This window comes from Varroa destructor, unplaced genomic scaffold (assembly GCF_002443255.2).
Source record: "Varroa destructor unplaced genomic scaffold, Vdes_3.0 BEIS01000006.1, whole genome shotgun sequence".
NCBI lineage: Eukaryota > Metazoa > Arthropoda > Arachnida > Mesostigmata > Varroidae > Varroa > Varroa destructor.
This window is the reverse complement of record NW_019211459.1, coordinates 26,893,256-26,916,292: the sequence shown is the minus strand read 5'-3', so window position 1 is coordinate 26,916,292 and position 23,037 is coordinate 26,893,256. Positions and strand designations below refer to the sequence as shown.

General features: G+C 40.4%; 2 protein-coding genes and 1 long non-coding RNA gene across 3 annotated transcripts in view; 1 reads left to right on the top strand and 2 right to left on the bottom strand.

The window, feature by feature from the left end:
* Positions 1-11,363, bottom strand: part of LOC111253006 (uncharacterized) — a 37,632-nt gene extending 26,269 nt beyond the window's left edge. Inside the window, exons 1-2 of the mRNA XM_086992555.1 lie at positions 11,301-11,363; positions 10,211-10,459 (exon numbers count right to left, since the gene is read on the bottom strand). Coding sequence (XP_086848681.1) covers positions 10,211-10,459; positions 11,301-11,363 — 312 coding nt within the window. The remainder of the gene's footprint in view (positions 1-10,210; positions 10,460-11,300) is intronic.
* Positions 11,364-11,621: 258 nt separating this feature from the next.
* LOC147755046 (uncharacterized) lies at positions 11,622-22,677 on the top strand. Its single transcript, XR_015330225.1, has 3 exons — positions 11,622-12,251; positions 20,349-20,475; positions 21,785-22,677. It is a non-coding gene; the product is annotated as an uncharacterized LOC147755046 (long non-coding RNA).
* LOC147755047 (uncharacterized) lies at positions 16,479-19,044 on the bottom strand. Its single transcript, XM_086992490.1, has one exon. The coding sequence runs from the start codon at positions 19,042-19,044 to the stop codon at positions 18,346-18,348; it is 699 nt and encodes a 232-aa protein (XP_086848616.1). The 3' UTR covers positions 16,479-18,345.
* Positions 22,678-23,037: the final 360 nt, after the last annotated feature.

Sequence of the window (23,037 nt, the reverse complement as noted above, 5' to 3'; positions counted from 1 at the left end):
ACCGTGCAGGAACGAAAAAGAACACGATAAGGCGGTGTCCGTTTGATTCGAGAATAGCGCGAGCCTCCTTGTCTAGGATAGGAAACCAGCTAAATGCCGCCCGCCATGAGATTCAACACTCGATTGATGGATAAAGCATCTTCAAACGTCACGTCAGCAATTTGCCGTACATGCCAACAATTCTATGTACGGGGTATCTACATTGGATATATTGCTACTCTCAATAAATAGTATTATGTGTCTGTGTAATGCTTCAAACGTGGTTGGCTGCTTAACCATACTTCAGAATTTTTGGTAGCAGAAAGAAAGAATTGAGCGACTACGTTACGTAGACTGCACTTTACAGTTTCACGAGTGGTTAATGTTTAGACAGAGGAAGGTTCGACAACAGGGAACAACAAGAGGTGATAAAATGGGAAAATCCGAAATTTTTGCCTCATGGACAGCTTAAACTCACCTGGCAGGGTTTTCTTCTTAAATAGTCTGGCTGATTCAGTATAACTGGGCCAAATAAATACGCCGGTCAATTAGTTGATTCGTAAAAAGCAATTTCCATTAGTTTAGGCCCTTGGTGTCCTCTAAACGTTAAGAAGGTCTAGTTGTGCTCTGAGCCTTGGCTGGAAATACCCAGTCCGATATCTGGGTCATATTGACGTACCGACACTTTCTTTATCAGTGACAATTTCGAATAAAGATCGATCATCGACGCTCGATATCGGGCGGAAGATTAAGATGCACCGTTTAATTCCTTGTTGGAAGTACCCACCCTCCAAGTATCCACGTAAATCTTCAGGTGGTTCACGGTGCTTTTGTGGCTTCAGCCCCTATTTTAGACCGATTCGCGAGTTGCTTGTCTGCTGTCTTCCTTCAAAGGTGCCTTCAGAGGGTCGCCATCAAGATCAGACGTCGGGTTGAGCGCGGAGCATTCTATAAATCCGGACACAGTTTTCAAACTTGACAAACAATTTTTGAGCAGTCCTTTCAAGCTTCCTACCGTACACCGGGCACATGTCTCGAACTGTGACGGTATCGTTTTAGCCGTGATAGATTAGTGAGTGACGTATTTGCCCGCTAATCTCAGGGATACGTTATGGCCTAGGTTCGAACTCGGGCATAGGCAGGCGGATAGACAGGCTTCGTCCCGTACTGGAAGCCAGCCGTCTGTCTGATGGAACGGCTAATGGCGATACCGGGCGCAAAAAAAAAGGTAAGCCGGACCCGAAAAAAGAGAAGGGTTTTAGCCTTAACGAAATATATAGTACAGAAACTACCAAAAGTGCACTTTTTTCTAGCCTAGTGTATCTACAATTATTTCGAATTGAAATTAACACGACACCGTTACACGCCGATAGAGCAGGACGAGCGCTTTTAAGCAGTGTATCAGAGGAAGACAACAAGTGAAAACAAGTGCCCAAAAAGAGAGGTTCTAAAAGCGCGGGAATCTGCTTTTCAGCCTACTACATCAGTATACTATTTTTAATCGAAAGATGAAGGCGAGACAAAAAACAAACATATATAAATAAATTTCGTTTATTGAGATAGGCTGTGTAGTACCTGTCGTTGGTAGGACTTAAAGCAACGATGTCTGGCCCTCCGTATATATATACATACACATACTAGAGGAGGCATTTACATTCAATCCAACCTTATAAAACTGTTTGTCATCAGCTAATTTGCTATGTTCAGTACTATAAGAAAGCCACTTATTTCTAGAATATAATGGCGGGAAACAGTGCGTCGTCTTTGCCATCTGAAAATACGCCATTATGCATTGTTCTCACACCGGACGAACGCCCCCATTAAGCTTCAATTTTTTTTGCTGAAAATTAAGGGTTAGAATAAATAACAAAATATCAGTTGCCGATTGGGGAGATCCCAATAAACTCAGCGCAGCTACTGCCGAAAAGTGGATTTGCGAATGAAAAAAGACATATTTTGAAATGGGCTATTATGTTCCGAATCGCGATGGCTGACGGTTATCCTGGATGCACATGACCGTCGGGCATGATGCTTCTAAGGAACAGAAAAAGGATTTGCTGAAATATGTGTTTTTATTTAGATCTAGTTGCAGCAACAACTCACAAGAAAAATCTGGATTCCTATGCCGCATCCTGCATATATTCACATAGGGTAAAATAAACAGAAATTTATACTGGTTGAACTGTTGCATGCTCGCCAGCCATTGTATTATAGCAATAATAATAATAAAGTAAGGCTGAGTTGAAATCACGAGTTGGTATGTAGGTTAGCGCGCAAATGTGTTTTTTTTTCCATTCGCTCGAAATTTTTTTTTTTCATTGTTGTTTACCTGTCATCTGGTGACATACCCGAATTTTGGTGACTGTCCAATGTCGGCTGAATTGCACTTTTCTAGGTAGGTGCTATGGTATGTTTATTATTTTTATTTCAGCTAATATTTTTTTAAAATTTGTCTTAAAGACGGTGTTATCTAGTGTATTTAACAAACAGTTGACATGACTTAGCACAATTGTCCGATACCACCGACAATGGTAAGCAAATACGTTGGAAAAATGACGAGACGTATTTCTTCCGTTGTATCCAATAAATTTCATTAGTCAAATATTAAGCACTAAGGATTAGAAAGATGTGCGGCAGCAAACTGACATATTGGCTTCCCAAATTAAATTATTGATGATTACGATAATAGGTGTCTCCTCAACATACTATCTCAACTTATTATTTTTTAACAAACACTAACCTTCTTCAAGTGTGTCTTTTGCAAGTGCTATTTCATCAAATCAGGCCTAAACGCAAGCAGAACCGTTCAGTATAGTTTAAACATTCTGTCCGTGGGCGTCTTGTACGATTTTAAGATTACCGGACACAAGCACATCCTGCTAACGCGGACGCAACCATTTTGCTTGTGGACGTGTGTTCTGCGCAATTGAAGTCCGATTTTCGCCTTCCCTCAACGGCGAATTCGCAGATCCTTTCCTACAGGCCGGTACACATGGCAGCCGCCTACGTATTCACATGCTCTCATCCATAGCCCCCGCTTCAAAATACTACGTCCGCAGCCGATGAAAAATTGAAAACAGCAAGGCCTCGGACGGTTTTGGCAGAGATGGTCATCATCTCATTAGACTGGTCTGACAGGAATGTGTTTTTTATTGAAAATGAATTCATAAATCTTCTATTCTTTCTGCAACACCCGTACTGCCTCCACCCGCCAGAACCTGATTATTTGACTCGCCATAATTAGTGCACTGGGCGTAGCATTTCTCATGGTGGACATATGACCTGGCAGATTCGCATCACGGCCTTCAAGCCTACAGAACTGGAGCCTGAACCATTAACTTCATGTGTTGTCTTGGCAATCGCAATTTTTATTTGTAGACTACGCGTGTTATGCCTTACACTAGACAGTGGCAGACGTATAGGTGAGCTGTCGCGAGCGGGTATGGGGTTTCCCCGGCTCCTCCGGCTTGGACCACTCCAGTTAGCTCTGGATGCCGTAACACTGTTCACAATATGTAACAAATTTCGCGGTTTTTTGGCCATTGATGAACTGATAAAACCCCAGCTCATCCAGTGGCGCTCGTTCAGCACAAACAAATCGTTAGTCTCCTCGTTCCCAATGTAGCAACAACAAAACCGATATGGCAAGCAGGCTTTTGTCCGAGAAGAACTTTCGTGTGCACAACTTTTCCCAGGTTTCCCTCGCACCGACCTTGAAAGCGAATTAAGCGTGGGCCGTCCTCTGCAAAGATCGACGCGCCCGTCCCGCATTTTTGTTCCTTCGTGCGCCGCTCTGACCCTTTAGCCAATAGCTTCCTCTCGTCGCATAGCTTTGACGGCAATTCCTAATCAGCTAGCTTTTCCAGCAACTTTTTTGCGACTTCGGCCATATCGCCAGCACTACTACCACTGCCATTAAAAGGCAACGGTCACTGGCTAGCAATGGCAGGCTCTTCGTAGCCACTCGTTTTTGTCCTGTATAGCTGTGGACGTATAGGCCTTTAAATATTGATGGTATAATGTCAACAAAAGGTAAATGTAAGCAGGCGCGAACAATATTTAGCCGGCCTTAAACGCGCAGGAAGGGATCGCTAGGAAATCCAGACTCGCACTCGGTAAGCGTAGTCCAGTTGTAACGATGCTAACATTATATAATATATGTTATGTTTGGTCGAGCCGATAGGTCTTTGTATTCCTTGTGCGTTGTATGTGACACAACTTAAGATACCGCTCTAAAAATGGAACATTTTTTTTTCTCTCTTTTTGAAACTCGATGAAGTTATGCAAAGTTAATTATTATAGCTTTTGGTAAGTAAACTATTTCACGAAGCCGACGAAAACTACTCGATTTGCCCTACAGGAAATTTCTTGGCTGGCTGGCTGGATTCTTAGTAGTTTTCCCCTTTGAAATATCAGCACCGCACCGTTTGCTTTGACAGTTTCCTTGTTTCTTCCGAATAGAACATGCAACCTTGGTAGCGGGATTTATAACCAATCTCGCTACAAATATTAACAAGCATCTAATAAAACTGAGCCCTTGTGCTCCCAATAGCGAGTTCACGTTTATAGCGTATCCAATATGAGATATAAGTTTACCATATTTCACCTACGATAACTTATATATGCATACATTTTTGGCTCAATTTAATGATCGGTATTTGTGGACACTAAATAAAGCTAGAGAGCAAAATTATTAATTTTTTCGCGGCAGCAGAGGCATAACATAACGATAGAGAGAAGTAAATCTATTTGCGTAGTTCAACTTCCACGTAAACTTTTGTAAGAACTACATGTAGCGATTACACCGAAACGATATATTTATAAGCTGAATAGAACGACTCCACCTACTGACCCTTATTACGACTCTACACGAAATAAGCCGGGTGGTTGTTTGTTGTTCTTTCTCGCCAAAAAAATATTCTTCATGGAATCAACAGCATCTATTTTCCAGTCTTTATTGAATATAAGCTTTTTATTTATTTACAGTTACAATTAAATAAAGTTCGAATAATACCATATGCCCAAATTTACCAACCTGGGCCTAACAAAACCGCTTTTTATTTCTTCAGCTATCGTTGTCAGGCATTTCGATAGGGCCTCTCCGTGCCCTAATTACTTTCAGAGTGCGATTCAGAAGCCAAATAAGTATTTTTACTTGCAACGAGCGCTGGAATGATTCTTCTACCTACAAAGTGAACATGTTCTAAGTCGTCGATGGCCCGGAGAATTTTTTAACAGCATGTTTCCAAATGTAGCTTTAACCTATGACGGCACTGCACCAAGAAATTTCATTAGTTATTATTAAACATCAATGACATAGATACTATTTTTTAACTAAAAAACACGCTGTCAGACCGCCAACTGCGGTGAAGCCTGCAAGCTATTTCATTATCTCTGATGGCCAACATACGATCTAGATCAAAATGTTGCATAAAATGCTTTTGATACTGGAAGTCAACTTACATGCGCTTTCTTATGCTACATGACCAAAACATGCATTGAGTTAGTGTTGATGGACGATGAACTGCAACTAAAGGCTTCAAATGTGGTCTAAGCTTGTGGGAATACGACTTCGTAGGAGCAACTAGGTCCAACATAAAGGTAGCCTAGAAATTTTTTGCAAGCTGTATATATATATGGTCCGGAACCTTTTGGTTAGGACAGCCGACTAGATGTGTTGGGGAAATAGAAGCCATTACCGCCGCTAAACCGGCGTCTGCGCTTCTCTGCGTTACAGATTATGGCTAGCTTCATATCATGTGATTTCTTGTTTTATCTACCAACATAGAGGGTCGCTTTTCGTCAATTTTAGCTGGATGTCGCATATGGCTGTACATGGAAACTTTTGTGAAGAAGACAGCTGGATAACAGAAATGGAGATGTATCAGCGTCGATAACTGCCAGGTAAGAATCGACCAAAAATCGCCTATTACAAAACAGGCAAGAGGGACAAAAACGCGTATGGGCCTAAAGCAAACGGATCAAATGCGTCTTTTGAATCGTTATGGTTTGGTATATCTGAACCATTGTTTCTCCAATGAATAGCCTAAAGTTCAGAGGCTTCATTTGGTGATTTTGCATATAGCACCTCCACTTACTGCTGTCTTCGATGCTCTAAGCTATCTTAACATTTACACGAACGTTAAGTAATAGTTTTTACCACAGCTTCCGCTCCCCTCAAAAGTTCTCCAGTCGACGTGATGATTACTTTACAAGAGAAACTTGTACCTGATCGCTGTGTATTAAAAAACGTTTTGTGCATTGATTCAAGTTTGTATCTGATGATCGGATTGCGTGACGCGTCGCGTAAATGCTAGTTTTTCATTTGCCAATTTCAAACATTTTCGTCGGCTAAATGTTCGAAACTACAAATAATCCCTAACTCATGATGTGTAAAAAAAAGATCTATAACAGTAACAGTTATAGGCTTCAAATGAGTCTGTACACACGCGTGGTAGCAACCAGTAGTTTTGATGATACCGATTTATTTTAGGCGATAACAGGAGAAGTTCGGCAACGTGATGTTTATAACAATAATGATGAAGGACTATTGTCGTAAAGTCACCAATAGCTTTTAAGAGGAGTTCTGTTTGGTACTTTGCTTTCAACCAACGGAAGTTTGATACGGATACAACCTGTGAATAAGTAGCAAGCATTTCAGTGCTCTCCACACCGTGACCAGATCTATTGCCAGCTGCGTCGGCGCAAGGAGGCCTCGTCGCCAACCAAAGTCGGGAAGTCAACCCGTAGAAGGAACGAGTTGTCACGATTTTGGGAATTACCGCAATGAGAATTCTTTTTATAGCCGTTTTTTCTACAACAGACTCGTTACGCACTATGTTACCTTTGTCTAAGGACTTCCTCAAATCAGGGATCAACCGGTTTGTTACCGTATTTGTGTGGAACTGCTGGCTATCGTATGGAAGAGCACAAATCATTCTATGGACTTAATGAAAAAGACAACGTAATCCCTGGACGTTTTCGCCAGGCTCAATATCACTTGCTCTAATTTATGCCATTCACCCCCCCCCCCCCCCCTGAAATATAGGACAGTTCGTTTCCAGCCGTACATATAATGTAGGATCTCTTTGGATCCACTTATTGTGCTCACCGTTTGCAACAACGAAAGCAGGAAACATCGAAACCTTACTTCCTAAGTCAAGGTAGAAATTTCTGTTGAGCATCTAAGCATATGGAATATTCAAATCGAAATAGGACGTATTTCGGAAGGGCCACTTCGCTGTAGCCTTTACGGGTTATTCGGAGCACTTAAATAAAATCAGTTTTTTTTTTTTCTAAACAGAATAAAATTAACAATTCATCATGACAAAAGCAAAAGGTTTGTTTTTGGAATATGCGTGACAGTAACTTATGCTCCCATATGTTTACGCCGGAAACACCCTACGTCGGGGACACGTTGTAGTCTAGGTTTGAGCCCGGGCTTCGTTTCGTGCTGGAAGCCAGTCGTCCGTCTTATGGAACTACGCCTAATGGCGATGCCGGACATAAAGCTCGAAATATAGAGGGAAAGCACCGTACGTGCGACTTATATATTCTTCTGGTTATTTATTAGCAATAATCAATGCTGTCACCATGTTCTATGCGGCTTCCGAAAAGTTGGTTTCGGATCTGCATATTACAACTCAAAAAATCCCCAACAAAAAATATGGTTAAGATACCCAAAGAATCATAAAAAGAAAGGGCCCAAATCGATTAGGAATTTAAAGGCTAGTAATTGGCAACCCATATTAGATGGTTCACGAGAATCTCAGGTTCTCTTTAAAAATGCAAAGATATAGAGGCTTTTGCATTGTTTTATTTTACAAAGAAACTTCCAGAGTGAGTCACATCGCTGCCATAGAGCTTGCTTTACCGACACTAATGCAAAGGCCGGTCGCAGAAAGGACTCCTGGCTCATTTACCAACATAGGCATAATTTAATTTTTGATAACTTCTAATGTATGATCGTATCCTATGGAACATGAAATAGTGGACGACGTGCCTGTCGCGTAAGGGCGAAGTGCTTAAAAAAGCAGTATAATAGGATACTGTGTACGCTATGTCGAAATTGCAAATCGAGCCTGCATTAAACAAAGGGCCACACATTTGCCGGTAAAGTAGACAACCGACACAAAGACGCCATATAATTCGAAATTGGGTCTCCAATCATGCAAGCCTTTACCGAAAACACGATACTAAATAGTATAGTAGCCTAGAATAAAACCCATTGTGCCTGGCGTATTTGAGTGAGATTTCAATCAATCTCACCCCAGTAACACTGCCCTGTTGGTGAAAAGAAGACTTGTGTATATAGAAAAGCAAGTGCTACAGATGACTCGTAATAGGGTCTAGGACCTGAGTTAAAGTAGTGGCGGTTACACTGGAAAAATACGTCTTACAGCGAAGTCTGTAGAAGAGGTCTTTTTGTTCACATATTTCTTTTCATCTAGATGCAGCTTATAAACAAATATAAACAAATAGTTTCAATTCTATCGATATTTATCTCGACAGCCGCGATGCGGTTGTGTGTAACTGCTGTTCGAAAACTACGATTATGTATATGTTGAGCAGCGCGAAAAAACATTTTTTGTTTCTCGAATGGAAGCGATTTAGTGGAGACTTCGATTTCCTTTTTATAAATAGCTTTTTCAAAAAACATTTTTTGAGCTCCTGTTGGCTAGATGCAGCGTAAGACTTCACTCAACAGAATGTAAGCTGAAGAACTGACTAGAGAAAATATGGCTACAATATGTTGAGCTATTTTTTTCGCAATGCTACCTTCTGTATTAATGATTAAAATGTTTTTCACGGGTATACGAAATGAAATGTGTTTTGTAATTGTCAAAAGTATTTGAATACGTCTACTCTAAATTAGGGATAAATTCAAAAGGCCGATTGTATTTAAGGGTCTAGATGTGACTTTCGGGTCAAGCAAGGTTTTATACGCCAAGGAAATTTAGCATTTCGGGCTTGCTTCCATTCTGTATACAAAAAAAAAAAAAAAAAAAAAAAAAAAAAACTAAATATATTCCAACACTCAATACTGTTATAACATATGTCAACACGTATGAGGTTGTTGCAGTGTTTCCCTCAAGGAGATGGTATAATATCATCGGCTCTTTACCGCTAGAACCTCCTACTATCAGAATAGCTATTGAAGCTCTGCACGGTAAAGCTGATCACAATTATCTAACCGATCCATTAATACTTATTGACCAAATTATATCGTCAGCCTGCCATCAACGTGTGTAAACGTATTTTCTGGCCTGTAACCAAATTCGATATAGTACATCAGCAAAGTATATTTATTCTGAGACAGGTTGCTCGGGTATAGGAGACATCTACATGATACGTATGGTCTGCACATAGCAATACTCCTATGTGACAATTGAGAGTGATTTGCCAAGCGTTGATATTACCGCCCTAGGCTAGCAGACGACGATATGGTGCATGCATAGACGATATATGAATGCAGATGTACAGCCCGTGGACCACAAAAAGGACACAGCACTTTTCTTCGAATCAAGCTATGGCCATCTCGTTTCGTGCCATTTTTGCCTTGTTTGAAGAACTCGTTGTTATCACTTTTCGACATTCATTGAAACGCATCACACTCTCTCTCTCTCTCTCTCTCTCTCTTCATAACTAACAAAAAGAAAATATTTTATGTAAATGAACTCAATGATGATTTCAATGAGTTTAAGGCGTAATCTTCTTCGCCGTACTATTTAGTCATTCAAAAGTTTGATAATGGTCCGTCTATATTTTTAGGGACTAGCAACTCTTATATAGATACGGTCTGCGTCCAATGGAAGAATGCCCTCAATTGAAGCTAAATTTTGTTTACTGATAATCCCACTTCCCCTTACTGTCTTTCCCTCCCGTCTAGCAGTTGCAGTCTGTTTTGCCCAACCCCTACCACACTCAGCGGCCATTTACGAAACAGATCGATCGTCAGTCCAGACTACTTCTGCGAGTAGTGTTACCTATCACTAAATTTAAAGAACTTTTTCTAAACGGCTACAAACGAAGACGAAGGTTAGTCTCTAATGATCTCTGCAGTAGAGTTGACTTCGTGAGAAATGGCACCCAGCGTCTGTCTATTCACCCAAATGAGCATGATTTGCGACATGCGCATCTGAAGACAGCGAGGCGTTTCATCGATGAATTCAATTTCAGACTAAGTAGAAACATTTCATATAAGTAGACCATATCTAATGATTGTACATACCGTCTCGCTGATATTTACGATGGGGAGAGTTTGACGAGCCGATTGTCCTGGCGTTATTAGGTCGTTGTCAAATAAAGAAGCACTAGCCAACGGCCGCCGTTGCTTGTTGTAGTGATGATAGTCGTTGTTCTGGCCTTTTTGGCTCGATGCTTCCTCGCTCGCTATGTAGCCCTGCTGCCAGATTCTGGCTTTCTGCCCGTTTGCTCGACGCTGGGACTTGGCTATGGGGATCGGCGGGGAGATGGCAAACTACACGTGTCCTTTCATAAGTGCATCTAGCGGGAAGACGCTAGATGGACTCGCCGATTGAGCAGATAAGCAGCCTCAATTTATGCGCACCTTTTTTCTACCATTTTCCACCAGTGATAATAATAATAATTATAATAATGAAAGTGCATAATGGATCATGGCCGTAACCATACTCTGCGAGGCTACTTTAACTGAGCTCAGAGTATAGTCGATTTAATAGAAGGTTTTACAGAATATACGGCATAATACATATATACGTGTCTACGTACTGAGCCTAAAGGGAAAAAAATGTTGAAAAGGTACCCTTTTATATTTCTATACAACATATGAGCAGAAAGGAATGCCACGGCTCAATTGCTAGTCAACGGGGTAAATTCAGTTTTCACATCATACAAAATTCCTATATGCCCGCTCGTTGCCTAATACCAACAAGTCTTGTTTGCTATGTACTACAGACTTGTCGACGGCCGCGCGAAAGCGAAATAAATTTGAACTATCAATTGTCACCGTTTCTCATAACCTGGGTGGCTCTTTTTTCATCTGAAGTTCTTATTAACTCAAACGAATACACCTGTAGTCGAAACTGCTTGAATCCAGGTTGCGGAATCTGGCTACAACCTAACCTCGTTGCGGGCCACTATTCCCTTTCCCTAGAGCTATTGGTGCCTGGTTTTTGCCTTCCCCCAGCCTAAACCTCTCTTCGGATACCCTCAACAAGAAATAGTAACTCTCAATGAATCCCTCCTCTTCTAACACCTGGTCGAACCGTTACATTGGATCCGTGTAGCCTGCACGCGTCATGTCACGATACAGTTGGTGTCTACTTTTATTATATGTTTACTGTAATCCTAAAGTTCGTGAAACGTATTAGGGGGCCCGCTAAGCACTGAATTGAGGGTTGCATCTCGCCGGCTCTCATCAAGCAGAAGATATACTTCATGAGGGGAATAGGCTTTTTTTTTCGATTGTATATAATAGTGCCGGGACGGTTCGGGGTCATCTTTCTTAGAAGTGAGGATACGTGTGCAGCAGGAAAGGGACCAAGACCAAAAGACAGATGACAGCCCAGACTGGCAAGACAGCAGAGCTTCAAGATAGATACAATGATTTCGATCGTGCATTATAGTGTCCTAGATTTGTGGTACGTTGAGTACTAGACACGGTATAGCCTGGTATTTTAGTATCGTAAAAAAGATTTGGGGACTTTGTTTCATGGGTCGTGTGCGGTTTGCTCAGGACTAGTGCCCATCCTGTGTCTACGTTTATAAACCCAAATCAACGTCTATATACCTATGTGCCGCATTGAGAGAGAAACCGCACCCAAATCGTTTGATCTTCTTCCTAATACTTACCTGCGTAATATAGCCTGATATGTATATCTTTGAGTAGTTGTATAGTGAAAAGCCATGTTTAATGCGACAATGGATTACGTTGTGGAAATCTTTGTCTCTGTAGGGACCTATAAATAGTTCACAATTATCGACCACCTATGTTCTTCGGCTTATTGTGTATTTTGACTAGGCAATGTAAACACTCACGCTCACTTGCAACGACAAGAAAAACAGAACTATGCCATAGAAGACACACGTATTTTTAACGTAGTGAGCTTTTACTCTGCATTCATTGCGTTTCATGTAGTGATTAGTCAGCCGAGGCAAAAAGTCGAAGGAAAGATCAGACAGTTACTCTGTGACGTGTAATGTGTGGAATCATTGTTTGTTTTATCTACGCCCCACGTTATATTTTCCACTTGGTATTCGTCTTGCCGCTGAGCTCCCACTGGAGCTCTCAGGTTTGTTATTGTTATTTGCAACAACCCCGTGGACAGTCAAGATACTCTTACCTGTAAAACCTATAACCGCACGATAAGCTCAACTCTAAAAAGCTAGGATGTTTACTTGCATAAGCTCGCGCTTCTTAAGCAAGCTGTCGTAAAGAAAGGAACATAATATGGTATATACTATAAAGGCAGCAGATCCCAGAGATCTATAAGGCTTTTCTAGAGATGTATTTGCCTAAAGAGTACTTTCAAATTTCTTTCTCTTTTTTTTATTTTTGATAATGTTCATGTTGTAGCGTCCAAGTATCCAACATTTTTGTATAATTTGCCTGCAAACAACCAGAATACAGGCAAACTCTTTACCGCTATGCTACATTCAGGAACTGGGTTTAGTTTATATCCTTATTTAACTAAGTGATAGAAGTATGCGCGGTCCAACAGTAAGTAGTACAACCAATGAAACTAGAATCGATTTTAGCTCTTGTGAGAGTAACTAATTTAGCAAATAGTTGCCGCAGTGAGTTCAGTAATATTGTTGCATACGCACAATGTACAACTCCATTTATCCTAGTTCCTCTATGTTTAGGTATCCATGATCACTTCGATGATATCCGCTTCTGTTAGAACCAAAAAAGTGCCTCTGGCTATGATCCATGCTCGGAAAGCTAAAATACACTCCGGTGTATTTTTTTAAATTATCTAACGATCCTGCTCAAGCGAAGAGCAGAGAGAACTGATCATCGCCCAATCCTTGCTGATTCCATCAACAGCACCTCAATAATTTTTAGCAAGCAAACTTCAGGAAGTCCATCACTGGGCGAGAACAACCAACGTATGTTTAAATCGTATTCACAAGCAACACTGATTCAATGAAACAAAGCCCAATATCAGTCCTTAATCAAGCACAGCTCTCTAGACCATACGAATGGTGGGAACATCATCACTAAGGACTGTAAATATTTGTCTGCTGAAAATGTCAGTACCTGCAGAATGCATTATATTTTTTTCGTATACAGATACCGAGTTTAATCAGCCAACTCACATGTGCAAATCGGTAAGGCTCGAGGGATATTCATTGGAGTAAAGGACCTTCATGATTCCCCCAGTCGGCGAATCAGGGTTAACATTACACACGATTCTTGGCAGTACACACTCTCTTTGGTAGTAAACGTCGTCGTGGCACAAGACCAGAAAAACAGTCAATCTTCATAGATAGAGAACGAGTCATCAAAACGGTATAATAGAAACATGCTTGCCTTGGACTCCTGGTGGATACGGGTTATGTTCATATTTCGTTTGATGCTGGGAGTGGCCTGGGTCTAAAGCAATGTCTAACGCCAGCATTGGATGTAGAATTCGAAACAATTAGGTAGAAAAAGAGGAACAGGTAAAACTGGAAATAGGCAAATGTATCGTCTTAAAAAAACAGTGTCCTTAAAAATTACGTTTGGGTAATTAGAAGTTAATCACTCAGCCTTGTTTAATGGCTGTTACAAAAAATAACTTGTTGCGACCTGTTTTACTAGTTCCGTCCGCCTATATTAGACAATCAGGTTTTAAACGCCCGTAGAGAGATATTTTCTTAAATCGAACTACGCATTATTATCTATGGCTCTTTGCCGTTTGGATGGTAACTTTTTTATTGTAAAAATCCGCGGTTCAAAAATGCATAACGTCTGGAAACGATTTAACATTATATTGAGATTTTAACAATTTTTCTATCAGTGGAAAATTACTGGGATTTTGGAGACAATCGTATTTTGTGGAAGTAATGTCGACTGATAATGGTAGTAGACAGAGGACTTTCAAGATTAATTTTTCATTTAAGTTGATACAACAATGGGTCACTGTTGTAGCTTGGTGAAGTAGGCATCTCTGCTTGTCTGTTTCTGGCACCTGCTCAAATTGGGTAACGTGCATTCATTTAAGTTTTTCCTTTATTATTTTAACCGAAGTCAATAAATAAAAATGATACCATGTACATTAAACCTGAGTGTTAACCGCCGTGTATATTAAGATGCGTCGTTGTCCACCACAGCTCTCGATACTTTTGTATTCCACGAGACCATTTGCGAGCTTATATCAACCTGTCGTCTTTGCCAAAAGAGAGCTCCTGTTTACAAACCAGTCAAATTTTCTGACGCATCTCGAAAACGAGAAAAATGTGCAGAAATATCGCATTGTCATAAAATAACCTTATTTTGAAGCATGATGTCCTTCCATGTTACACTGGTCTACTACTGCGTTTTTTCTAATCCGTCAAACCAGGTACACTGAGTCAGAATCTTTCATTATGATCTATTTGAAAGACGGGAGTTTAATTACAGAAAATGCGACGAAGTAGTTACAAGTTTGAGACTCCCTAGGAAAAATTAGCTAGAAACTGGAAGTTTTTTTGTGCTGGATATTCGGGATCCACAACTTCACTCACGTCCCAAAAGTAAGCTAAGGAGACGGATATTTTCTAATTATGCTCAATTACTGTTTCGGTATCCGTATCACATGGCTTCTTTTGAACATTGCCGCCTTCATAGAACACCGTAAATAATAATAATAATTATTATTATTTATTACTATTGTATAAGAGGTATTCAAAGCCTGAAAAAGTCGACGGGTTTTGCTCGTATAATGTAGTTTACCTCTACATTACTCTTTGGTGAAATGGACAGAGAAATATAGTGATAGAACACCAAATTATTTAAAATGTTCAAGCGAACCCTGTTTATTAAAATGTCAATACCTTAGACAAGCTTGTATTTTTCATAGAAATAGAGATAGCCAACATCTATGAATCACTCGCCTGAGGTCCAAACGTGAATTTTTTAAGATTTTTCGATTCAACGTTTACGATAGATTTACGTTGCCCATTTACCGTCGCGTCTCATTTACTAACTACGTTGAAAATTGCAATCTTCTATATACGTGTGGAACACAGGTTATTACAAGTATATACATTCCCGCACGATGCACGGAGAAATATGACGGAATTTAACACAGACCTCGCTGTGCTACGAAACACACAATTGTTGTAAGGTCTGCAATCTGACAAACTTCGAATGAAGTTAACCCTTGAAAATTAGAATTGTGTCAGCCAAGAAGCAGCAGGCGTGATGTACACAAACATCTGCTACAAAGAAGTTATTTGCAGCAGATGTTTGTACAACAGTCTATTCGTGATTTCCTATTAATACGATAAGGATTACGAAGGCTATAAAACAGGTAATGCGAAAATCTTCATCAAAATGCATAGAAACTTAATCTGTTGACGTTATTTTTATCGTAATTTTATTGGCTTAACCTGAAAAGCCATTATTACATATGAACTTCTACGTCGATTGATATGCACTTGCAGAGGGCTAAGATATCACGCATTTTTTGTTTCAACTGAGCAATAAGGAAAAATTTAGGTAATAGCATATTTAAAAGATACATTGGTCTTTCGCGGTCAGGATCATAACCTTTCCTATCATAGCAAACAATGAATTTACGTAGAACACTTAAATGAACACATTAAATATCAGACACGGTTGATACACGGTACGTCATGTAGAGGAATATTTGTTAAAATCGGCACAGGCCTTGCTAAGGCACAAACAAAACTCTACAATACAAGGGTATATGTATATATATATATATATATATATATATATATTATGGGCGTAAAAAACTTTTGTTTATTCATTCATGTTTTGTTATGTTATGGATAAAAGAAAAAATATTCTTGGTACAAGTTTTTTATTACTCCAATGTAGTCGTCACAGTTTAACGACCATCGCGCATAATTATTCTTATAAATAAGATAGTTTTACAACGTGTGCGGTTACAAATGTGCACAATTGAGCTGAAGTTAGCCCGCCTTTTCACTGTCCAGAAACGGAGGTGGAAAAACAGCTTACGGCGTCAAAGTCTCAGCTCAGACATCGGAATAAAGGAGGGATCGAACCTGTTCGATCATTTACACAATCGTATGGGAACACCTTTCGCAGCCCCTGGCTCATCTCAAGCTGTCAATGTCAGGTGTTGTAAAAGCTGTATAATCATATAGACTCCTATTGTTGAGGAACCGCCCGATCAGGCGTCAGCCAGTTGTCTGTCAGACATTCTTACGGCCTGTTTTCCTTCAGGCCCTTTTTCCTCCGCTGTTCGAGGTCAATTTTCGATTCCAGGGTGTCAAAGCTGGTACCTCCATTGCCAGTCATACATCAAGCACACCTGCACACACAAGCAAAAAAAGTTCTATTTATGTTTAATTGTGTCTTGTCTGTATTTCTTATTCTGAGACAGATACTAGCCACTATTTGTGTAGCCTGTACATATGAATTATCTCACAGGCATTCATGGTTGCGTGTAGGAACTCATCAGTACGTAAGTCGTATTTATCTAAAACACTTGAAAAATAGCAACCTCTGCGCGCCGTCGACAGACAACTAACTTGAGAACAGACTCTTGTAAATAGTTACTACTTCGTTTATTTGCCATGTACATATTATTAGATAACATTAAATGGAGTCACTGAATTTCAACTCGTAAATTGAGGCTAGAAGTTTTTGGGCGCTTAACTAGAGTTCATTCGTTTTCAGTGGTCCGCCTGCCGATCACCTTTATCACTAATGGCATCTGGAGTATTATTATCTGTCTTGAGGTTACCGATAAGGGTTACCATATAACAATGGTTGGCCCCAGCTAGATTACCAGAACACTCAGTTTCCATTGTATTGCACAATGTGGTGTAAAACCCGGCCGAAGATGCTTCATTTTTAGCCACATGAGAATGCTGCCTGGACAGTTCTACTCATATGGACTACTCGATTTCGACGATGACTCCTCTGTTTTGAACTCAGTCCTTACATAAGTTCCTTACAGACTTCAAGCTACCGTCCCGTCACTTTACCTTGAGCCATCATGGACTCCGTTGTCGTCGTTTCTTCTTCAGATAGTAAACTATGTGCGTTGCGCTCTATTTACGGTAATATACTGAAGCGTTTGAACTAGATCTAATGATAAATATAAAATTAGTCATTTTAATCAAGGTATCAATTATGTGTTTCGCTAATAACATTCGCCTTTACCTGAAAATTTAGCTTTCTAATATTCCTACAAAAGTTAATATCTAAGATTAAGATAATAAGCTCTAAAACATTAAATCAAATATGGTATAAGTACTATTTCACTTTTAAACAAACCAGATATTATAATAGGACGGTTTACATAGTTGTGAATGGCGCCAATATTGCGTAGATATAATCTAGTTATCTTATGAATAGTGGCCTAGCTTCCATTATTATTTGCCACGGACATAGAGCCGACACCTTTTAACATAATCATCAATTGTGGTTTGAAGTAGGTCCATTTTATCCGAACGACTTGCAGCCGTAATTTGTCCTTCCTATATAGATGAGTTACCCCGAGCCCGTACCATGTATCTGAATCTAGGCGGACCATCAGCATCGTTTGTGCATCATTCAAGTTCGCCTGATCGAATGCTATAGGTCCTCGTGTAAGGCCCTCGCTGGCTGATTAAATAGACGATAAATAGGCATGATGGCCTGGGCTATCGCGTCTATATGTGATATCTAATTATTTTCCTCTTTTTTCGTCCCAAGATGCTTCGCAACAGCAAAACGGCCTATTTGAATATACTGCTTCCAGTATATTCAAGTGGTCATATGTACAGTATATTGTCAAGTCTAATAGTTTCACTGTATTTTTTAAGTGTGAAACTAACAAATCTTATTGCTATAATAAATATTATATCTCTTTTCGTCGCTATATGCGCACTTTGGGCAGTCTCTCTCAACGTCCTAAACCGTCCAAAAGATTCGGAAATCGGTTTCCCTTATAGTAGGTGCTCCACACTGTTACTTTGTAATGTTAATAGAAAATTGTGACCCTGATTTTTCCTGCGCGACTGGTGCGTTGCGTCGGAGTCGCTAGTTACGCTCGATTAATGCATCGGTGTTGACCAGTGCCAGGTTCAGTCGCTAGCTTTTATACAAGTTTAATGGAAAGCATTCGATTATTATTTTTAGAATGGATCTGACATATTGAGAAGTCTGAAGACCTCTTTCGAGGTGAAGGCATCCAGAGTATATTCCTCAAGCACCGTTCAAAGCAAGCCGAGCGTACCTCGGTCTACAACAAGCTTCCATATGGTATTAATGCCGCCGGCGTAAATCGCGAGAATCGACGAAACTCCAAAATCTAGCTGTACTACTTTGGTATCTGCCTCATCTTCAAGTCCTTTTAGAGAGCCTAAAAGAATCCACGCCGATAAAGTCACGCCCACAATGACCGATGCAGTCAACGCCACTGGATGCGTAGCATAAGCATCGAAGCCGAAACTATTACAGAAGGCCGATCCAACGAGGATAAGGGCAAACATTGTCGCTACAAGAGAGCCGTTGAGCACCTCGAGAACACGTGGGGGGCGTCGTGGGGAGATTGCGACGAATGTGACAGCTGCTCCTAGTGACAGAAGTACTGAGACGGCGATAAGGTTGAAGCAGATTTGTGAGAAGCAGCCGGTCAATGCGTAGAACACTCCACATAGGGTCAGTGTGAAACTGAGCAGTTTGATAAAATTTGCGACGCGCAGCTGGACGGTACACACGACATGGTGCTCACCCGCGCTAATGCTACCGCCCGACAAAATCGACGGGTCACTGCCCGCTGTCAGCGACAGGTACGCGAGACGACCGATGAATATTGCCACAAATAATAATGTAAGTACGATGTACGTCGGGTTACGGTAGGAGGTCGGTCCATTAATGGCAGCGCTAGCGATGCCGCCCAGCACAGCAATCATCCATTAAAGTAATAATACGACTAACAGGCGAGTCAACATACGTCCGTGAAAACTTTCGTAGTATTCCTCTTCGGCAGATGGCAAGGGGCTGACCGCTGGTGTCGTGTCTTTAAGAGGAACCTCGGTAGTCGTTGACATATCAAGAACGACGTCCTTGTCATCGTCTGTTTTCTCCTTGTTAGAAACTTTTCCTTTACCGTCAAGTGAATATAGCGGTGAATCTAAATCTCTGTTTCGTTTTCCAGTGTCCTTATGCGACGCATAGGCTTGCTACCAGCCTGTGGTGATCTTGTGGTCACGTTCTTGTCAGCTTCTTCGATAGACATTTTGTTTCGGTGACCTAAGCAGGGAAAGACGAACGATTGAGAATTCCAAGTTGGCCTAGAACAATTTTCCTTTTTTATGGATAAGCGGGATCCCCGACGGCCAAAGCTTCACTAAGAAATCATTTTTCATATTGACTACGCAACCTATTATTTATTTTGAACGGGCTATGTACCCCGGCGACCATTGATTTACCACTGAAATTTTCTCGATAGCGGATTTCGTCATGGGATAACCTAAAGGAACAGCATTTACCAGTAAGCGAACCTGCTGATATATACTTGATGCGACAGCTATGGATCCTTTGCTATGGGCCCCAAGGGCTAATTTTAAAGAATGAAAGGCTTTGACAGCTATCCCAAAGAGCTGCGATGCCGTCCTCGACACGCTTTTCTTGAACCTAACGCTTCTCTTAGTTGTGCCATAATTTCGTTCAGTAATACCATTCACTCGGATGCAGTCTAACTTGCAGTTACTCAACCTGCTCCTAAAATACAAACAAAACGTGGACAAAAGGATCATGCGCAAATTCGAGCAAACGTGTACAACTTCCACATGGTACAAACGGAATAAAAATGCTTGTGTCACCCATAGTTGTAAGCAGACTTTCAATTGTCAGTGTTAAGAACAAAAAAAGTACGAGGCAACGTTAATGACGCTAAGTATACCGAATTTATTCCCTGCCATCAACTCCACGCCCCGAACACTGGCTCGACCTTTCAACATCCTTTGAGCCTATCCATAGTCATAAACTATTAGTTATTGTGCTGTGGGACACACGCGATAGGTTACTCATTTATATTCATAATATCCATTAGTATAAATATTATGGTTTAATCTTCAGCGTAGATTATACATACATTGTAAAGTCTAAAGATAGTATAAAACAAGCTTTGAAAGCTCTAATTACAGTTAAACTCTATTGAATAGGTGCGATTTAGATGCTATTTGATGTTATCATTTGTATATTTGTGTTTCAGATGCGCCCCGAGCAATGCCAGCCGGTCGTATGGGGCGTCAGCCCTATACCGTGCCCCGCGGTATCCCACACGTCGTTCTTGAAAAATGCGGCCGCCTCTACTGAATACTAAGTGGAACGTCCGAAACGTTTAGTACATCTAAAATACATAGTTCAATCATTTGGGTTTCTGCAAAGACAGTTTGTAGAGATCATTGATAGGTACTTCCGACTATGTGGTCGAACCGTGTCTACCAGTGAAAGGCGCGAGGAGAATATAGGTAATCGTGCTTGTAATTATACAGCCGTCTTTAGTTGCTTGCAGAATAAATCGTCAAACAAATCCCCTCATCATAGTTGTAAGTTAAATGTGATTCATAATCGTTTAAATCTATAACATCATTAAGATTTTATGCTGCATAGGATGCCCGCGGTAAAGAAGGATCAGTTCTCTCCAACGTCATCATAACCTCACCCTTTGATGATGACGAAGCGTTATATACTTAGGAATTACTAATTTTCTAAAATAGCTATAAGCCGATATATTCTATTAACATCTGTATATAGAAATGACTGCCTTTTTAATGAATATTTGCTGTTTGCTATTCCAAGCTATTATAGCCAGTCTGCAGTTAATCCATGGCACAGAGATGGGAAAACTCAATGGTCAAGTTCTATTCATGCTGGCTACCGTATAGATCGGAACTTTGTAACTACAAGTCCCTAACTTATTATAAAGCCGATTAAATATATTAGGTTTAATAAATAAAAAATATTTTTTCGTTATTTAGAGATCCGCTTACCCTAGTTTTTGAGGCAAAACATTATACTACATGCCATTCAGAACGATTCTCAGCATCGTTCGCTAATTAGCGCAAGTAAGCTGTCAAGCAATTGCTCGAGTATGATATCTATCAAGGAAAAAAATAGGAAGTTATTCAGCGAAGACAAGCGAAACTGCTAACAACAACAAACTAGCAGAATCTAATTGACAAAAAGAGACATAGGTGACTTGAATGAATGAATCCATCGATACTATCGATCGTGAACTAAATCTGGCCGCACGATAGGGAGAGGCTGGTTTACAAGTGCTCCAGGAACTCAAAACATGTAGTCGTACATACATGTCAATAGCTCACGGTAGTATATTTATGTAGGAACACAGCAGCAATACTTTTTTTGTTTAGATTCTAAATAACCTTTGCCCCATACAAAGAAATTCAAATTGAGGTGTAAAAGGATGATTGTGCAACTTAAATCGTTAAACCGATAGAGAGAACGGAAATCAGGGGGCTAAAGCTAGATCTTTTTTTGCCTGCGTCTTACATAGACTTCGAGTCTACTAACTATAACTCAGTGTTCTACGATATGACACGTAGGCCCCATTGACGTCGCCTTTGGATGGTTCATGGACGCTCAATGGATAAATTCTGAACTATTGTTTGATCGTCATTTCAGATACGTCGGGCGGGTCGATTGTTATTTTCAGTCAGTTATGTGCTCAGGCTGCCAGCGCAAATTTGTCAGTCAGAAAATCGGTATAGATCATTCCCTGTTGCGCTTTACAAATTCAAGGCAGAGCTATCAGCTTGTGGAGAACATTCGTTATTAAACACTTCCAATACTTTTGTATTGTGACATTCATTAAGAGAAACGTGACCCCTCTCTCCCGTGACCCCGTGGGATCTCTATTGCTACTGAAATGTTTACCTGCTAACTGCGTCACAGGAGAGCTATGCCGTTGACATATTATCGACATCTACGATCCCAAGATACTGCATAAGTTCCAGCTGTCATTGCAATGTGCGATTAAAAATACTGTCTGTGACAGACGTTCGTGATTTCCAAAACCTACATTGGCTATTCATTAAAAAAGCATTACCCCATCATAAACGTCGATTCCGTTTGCCTTTATATATGCATCAGTATTTCTTTTACGTTACTGTTTATACGTGTCTATCAGAGCTGATTTCTAACATACGCGCACTAAACGTTCTCGCCATTTGGGCAGAATATTAGAAAAGTAATAAAAACGTATTGTGTTAAAAACGTAGGCCAATAATCATTTTCACTCTTTCAATTTGTCTAAGAAGTTTGTTCGTCAATATTTTTACATGGCACACCTGCACTGGTCAGTTGATTTTTTTTTGCTAATTATATGTTTCCTGCTTCGTGGAAATTAGCTCCGTGCTACTTACGCCAGCAAGTTTTTGTTGTGCGATAGATATTCCTGTTTGACTGCATCAAGTCCACGTTTTAACCGACTCAAGACTTCTTCTGCCGAGATACTTCAACAAGGACCCAGGCTGCCCACGAAGACCCATATCATTTGCGTGCTGGGCTTTCTTACCACGCTGAATCGAAGCAGAGTTAATTTACTTTAGATCGCTCAATAGCTGTAAGTGTCGTTTTGAAATGATTACAGTGATCATATGGGTGAAAATACATTAGGTTTCTGCGAATTTAAGATCGTATGAAAAACCAGTCAGCCTAGTCAGTGGATATCGGTATTGCTTCGCACTAGATCGGGAGACAAAGAGAGAACCTTTGCAAACACATTTTTGCTCATCATCATTGTTAGGATAGACTTCATGTAGGTCCAATAGCATCTTAATAGGGTGATTGGCATCGTCTTTAAGTATTGCAAACGCCGCATGCCATCTAATCGGTGCAGACTACTAGCCCAAGTTCAGTTGGGTACGTGCAGCTTC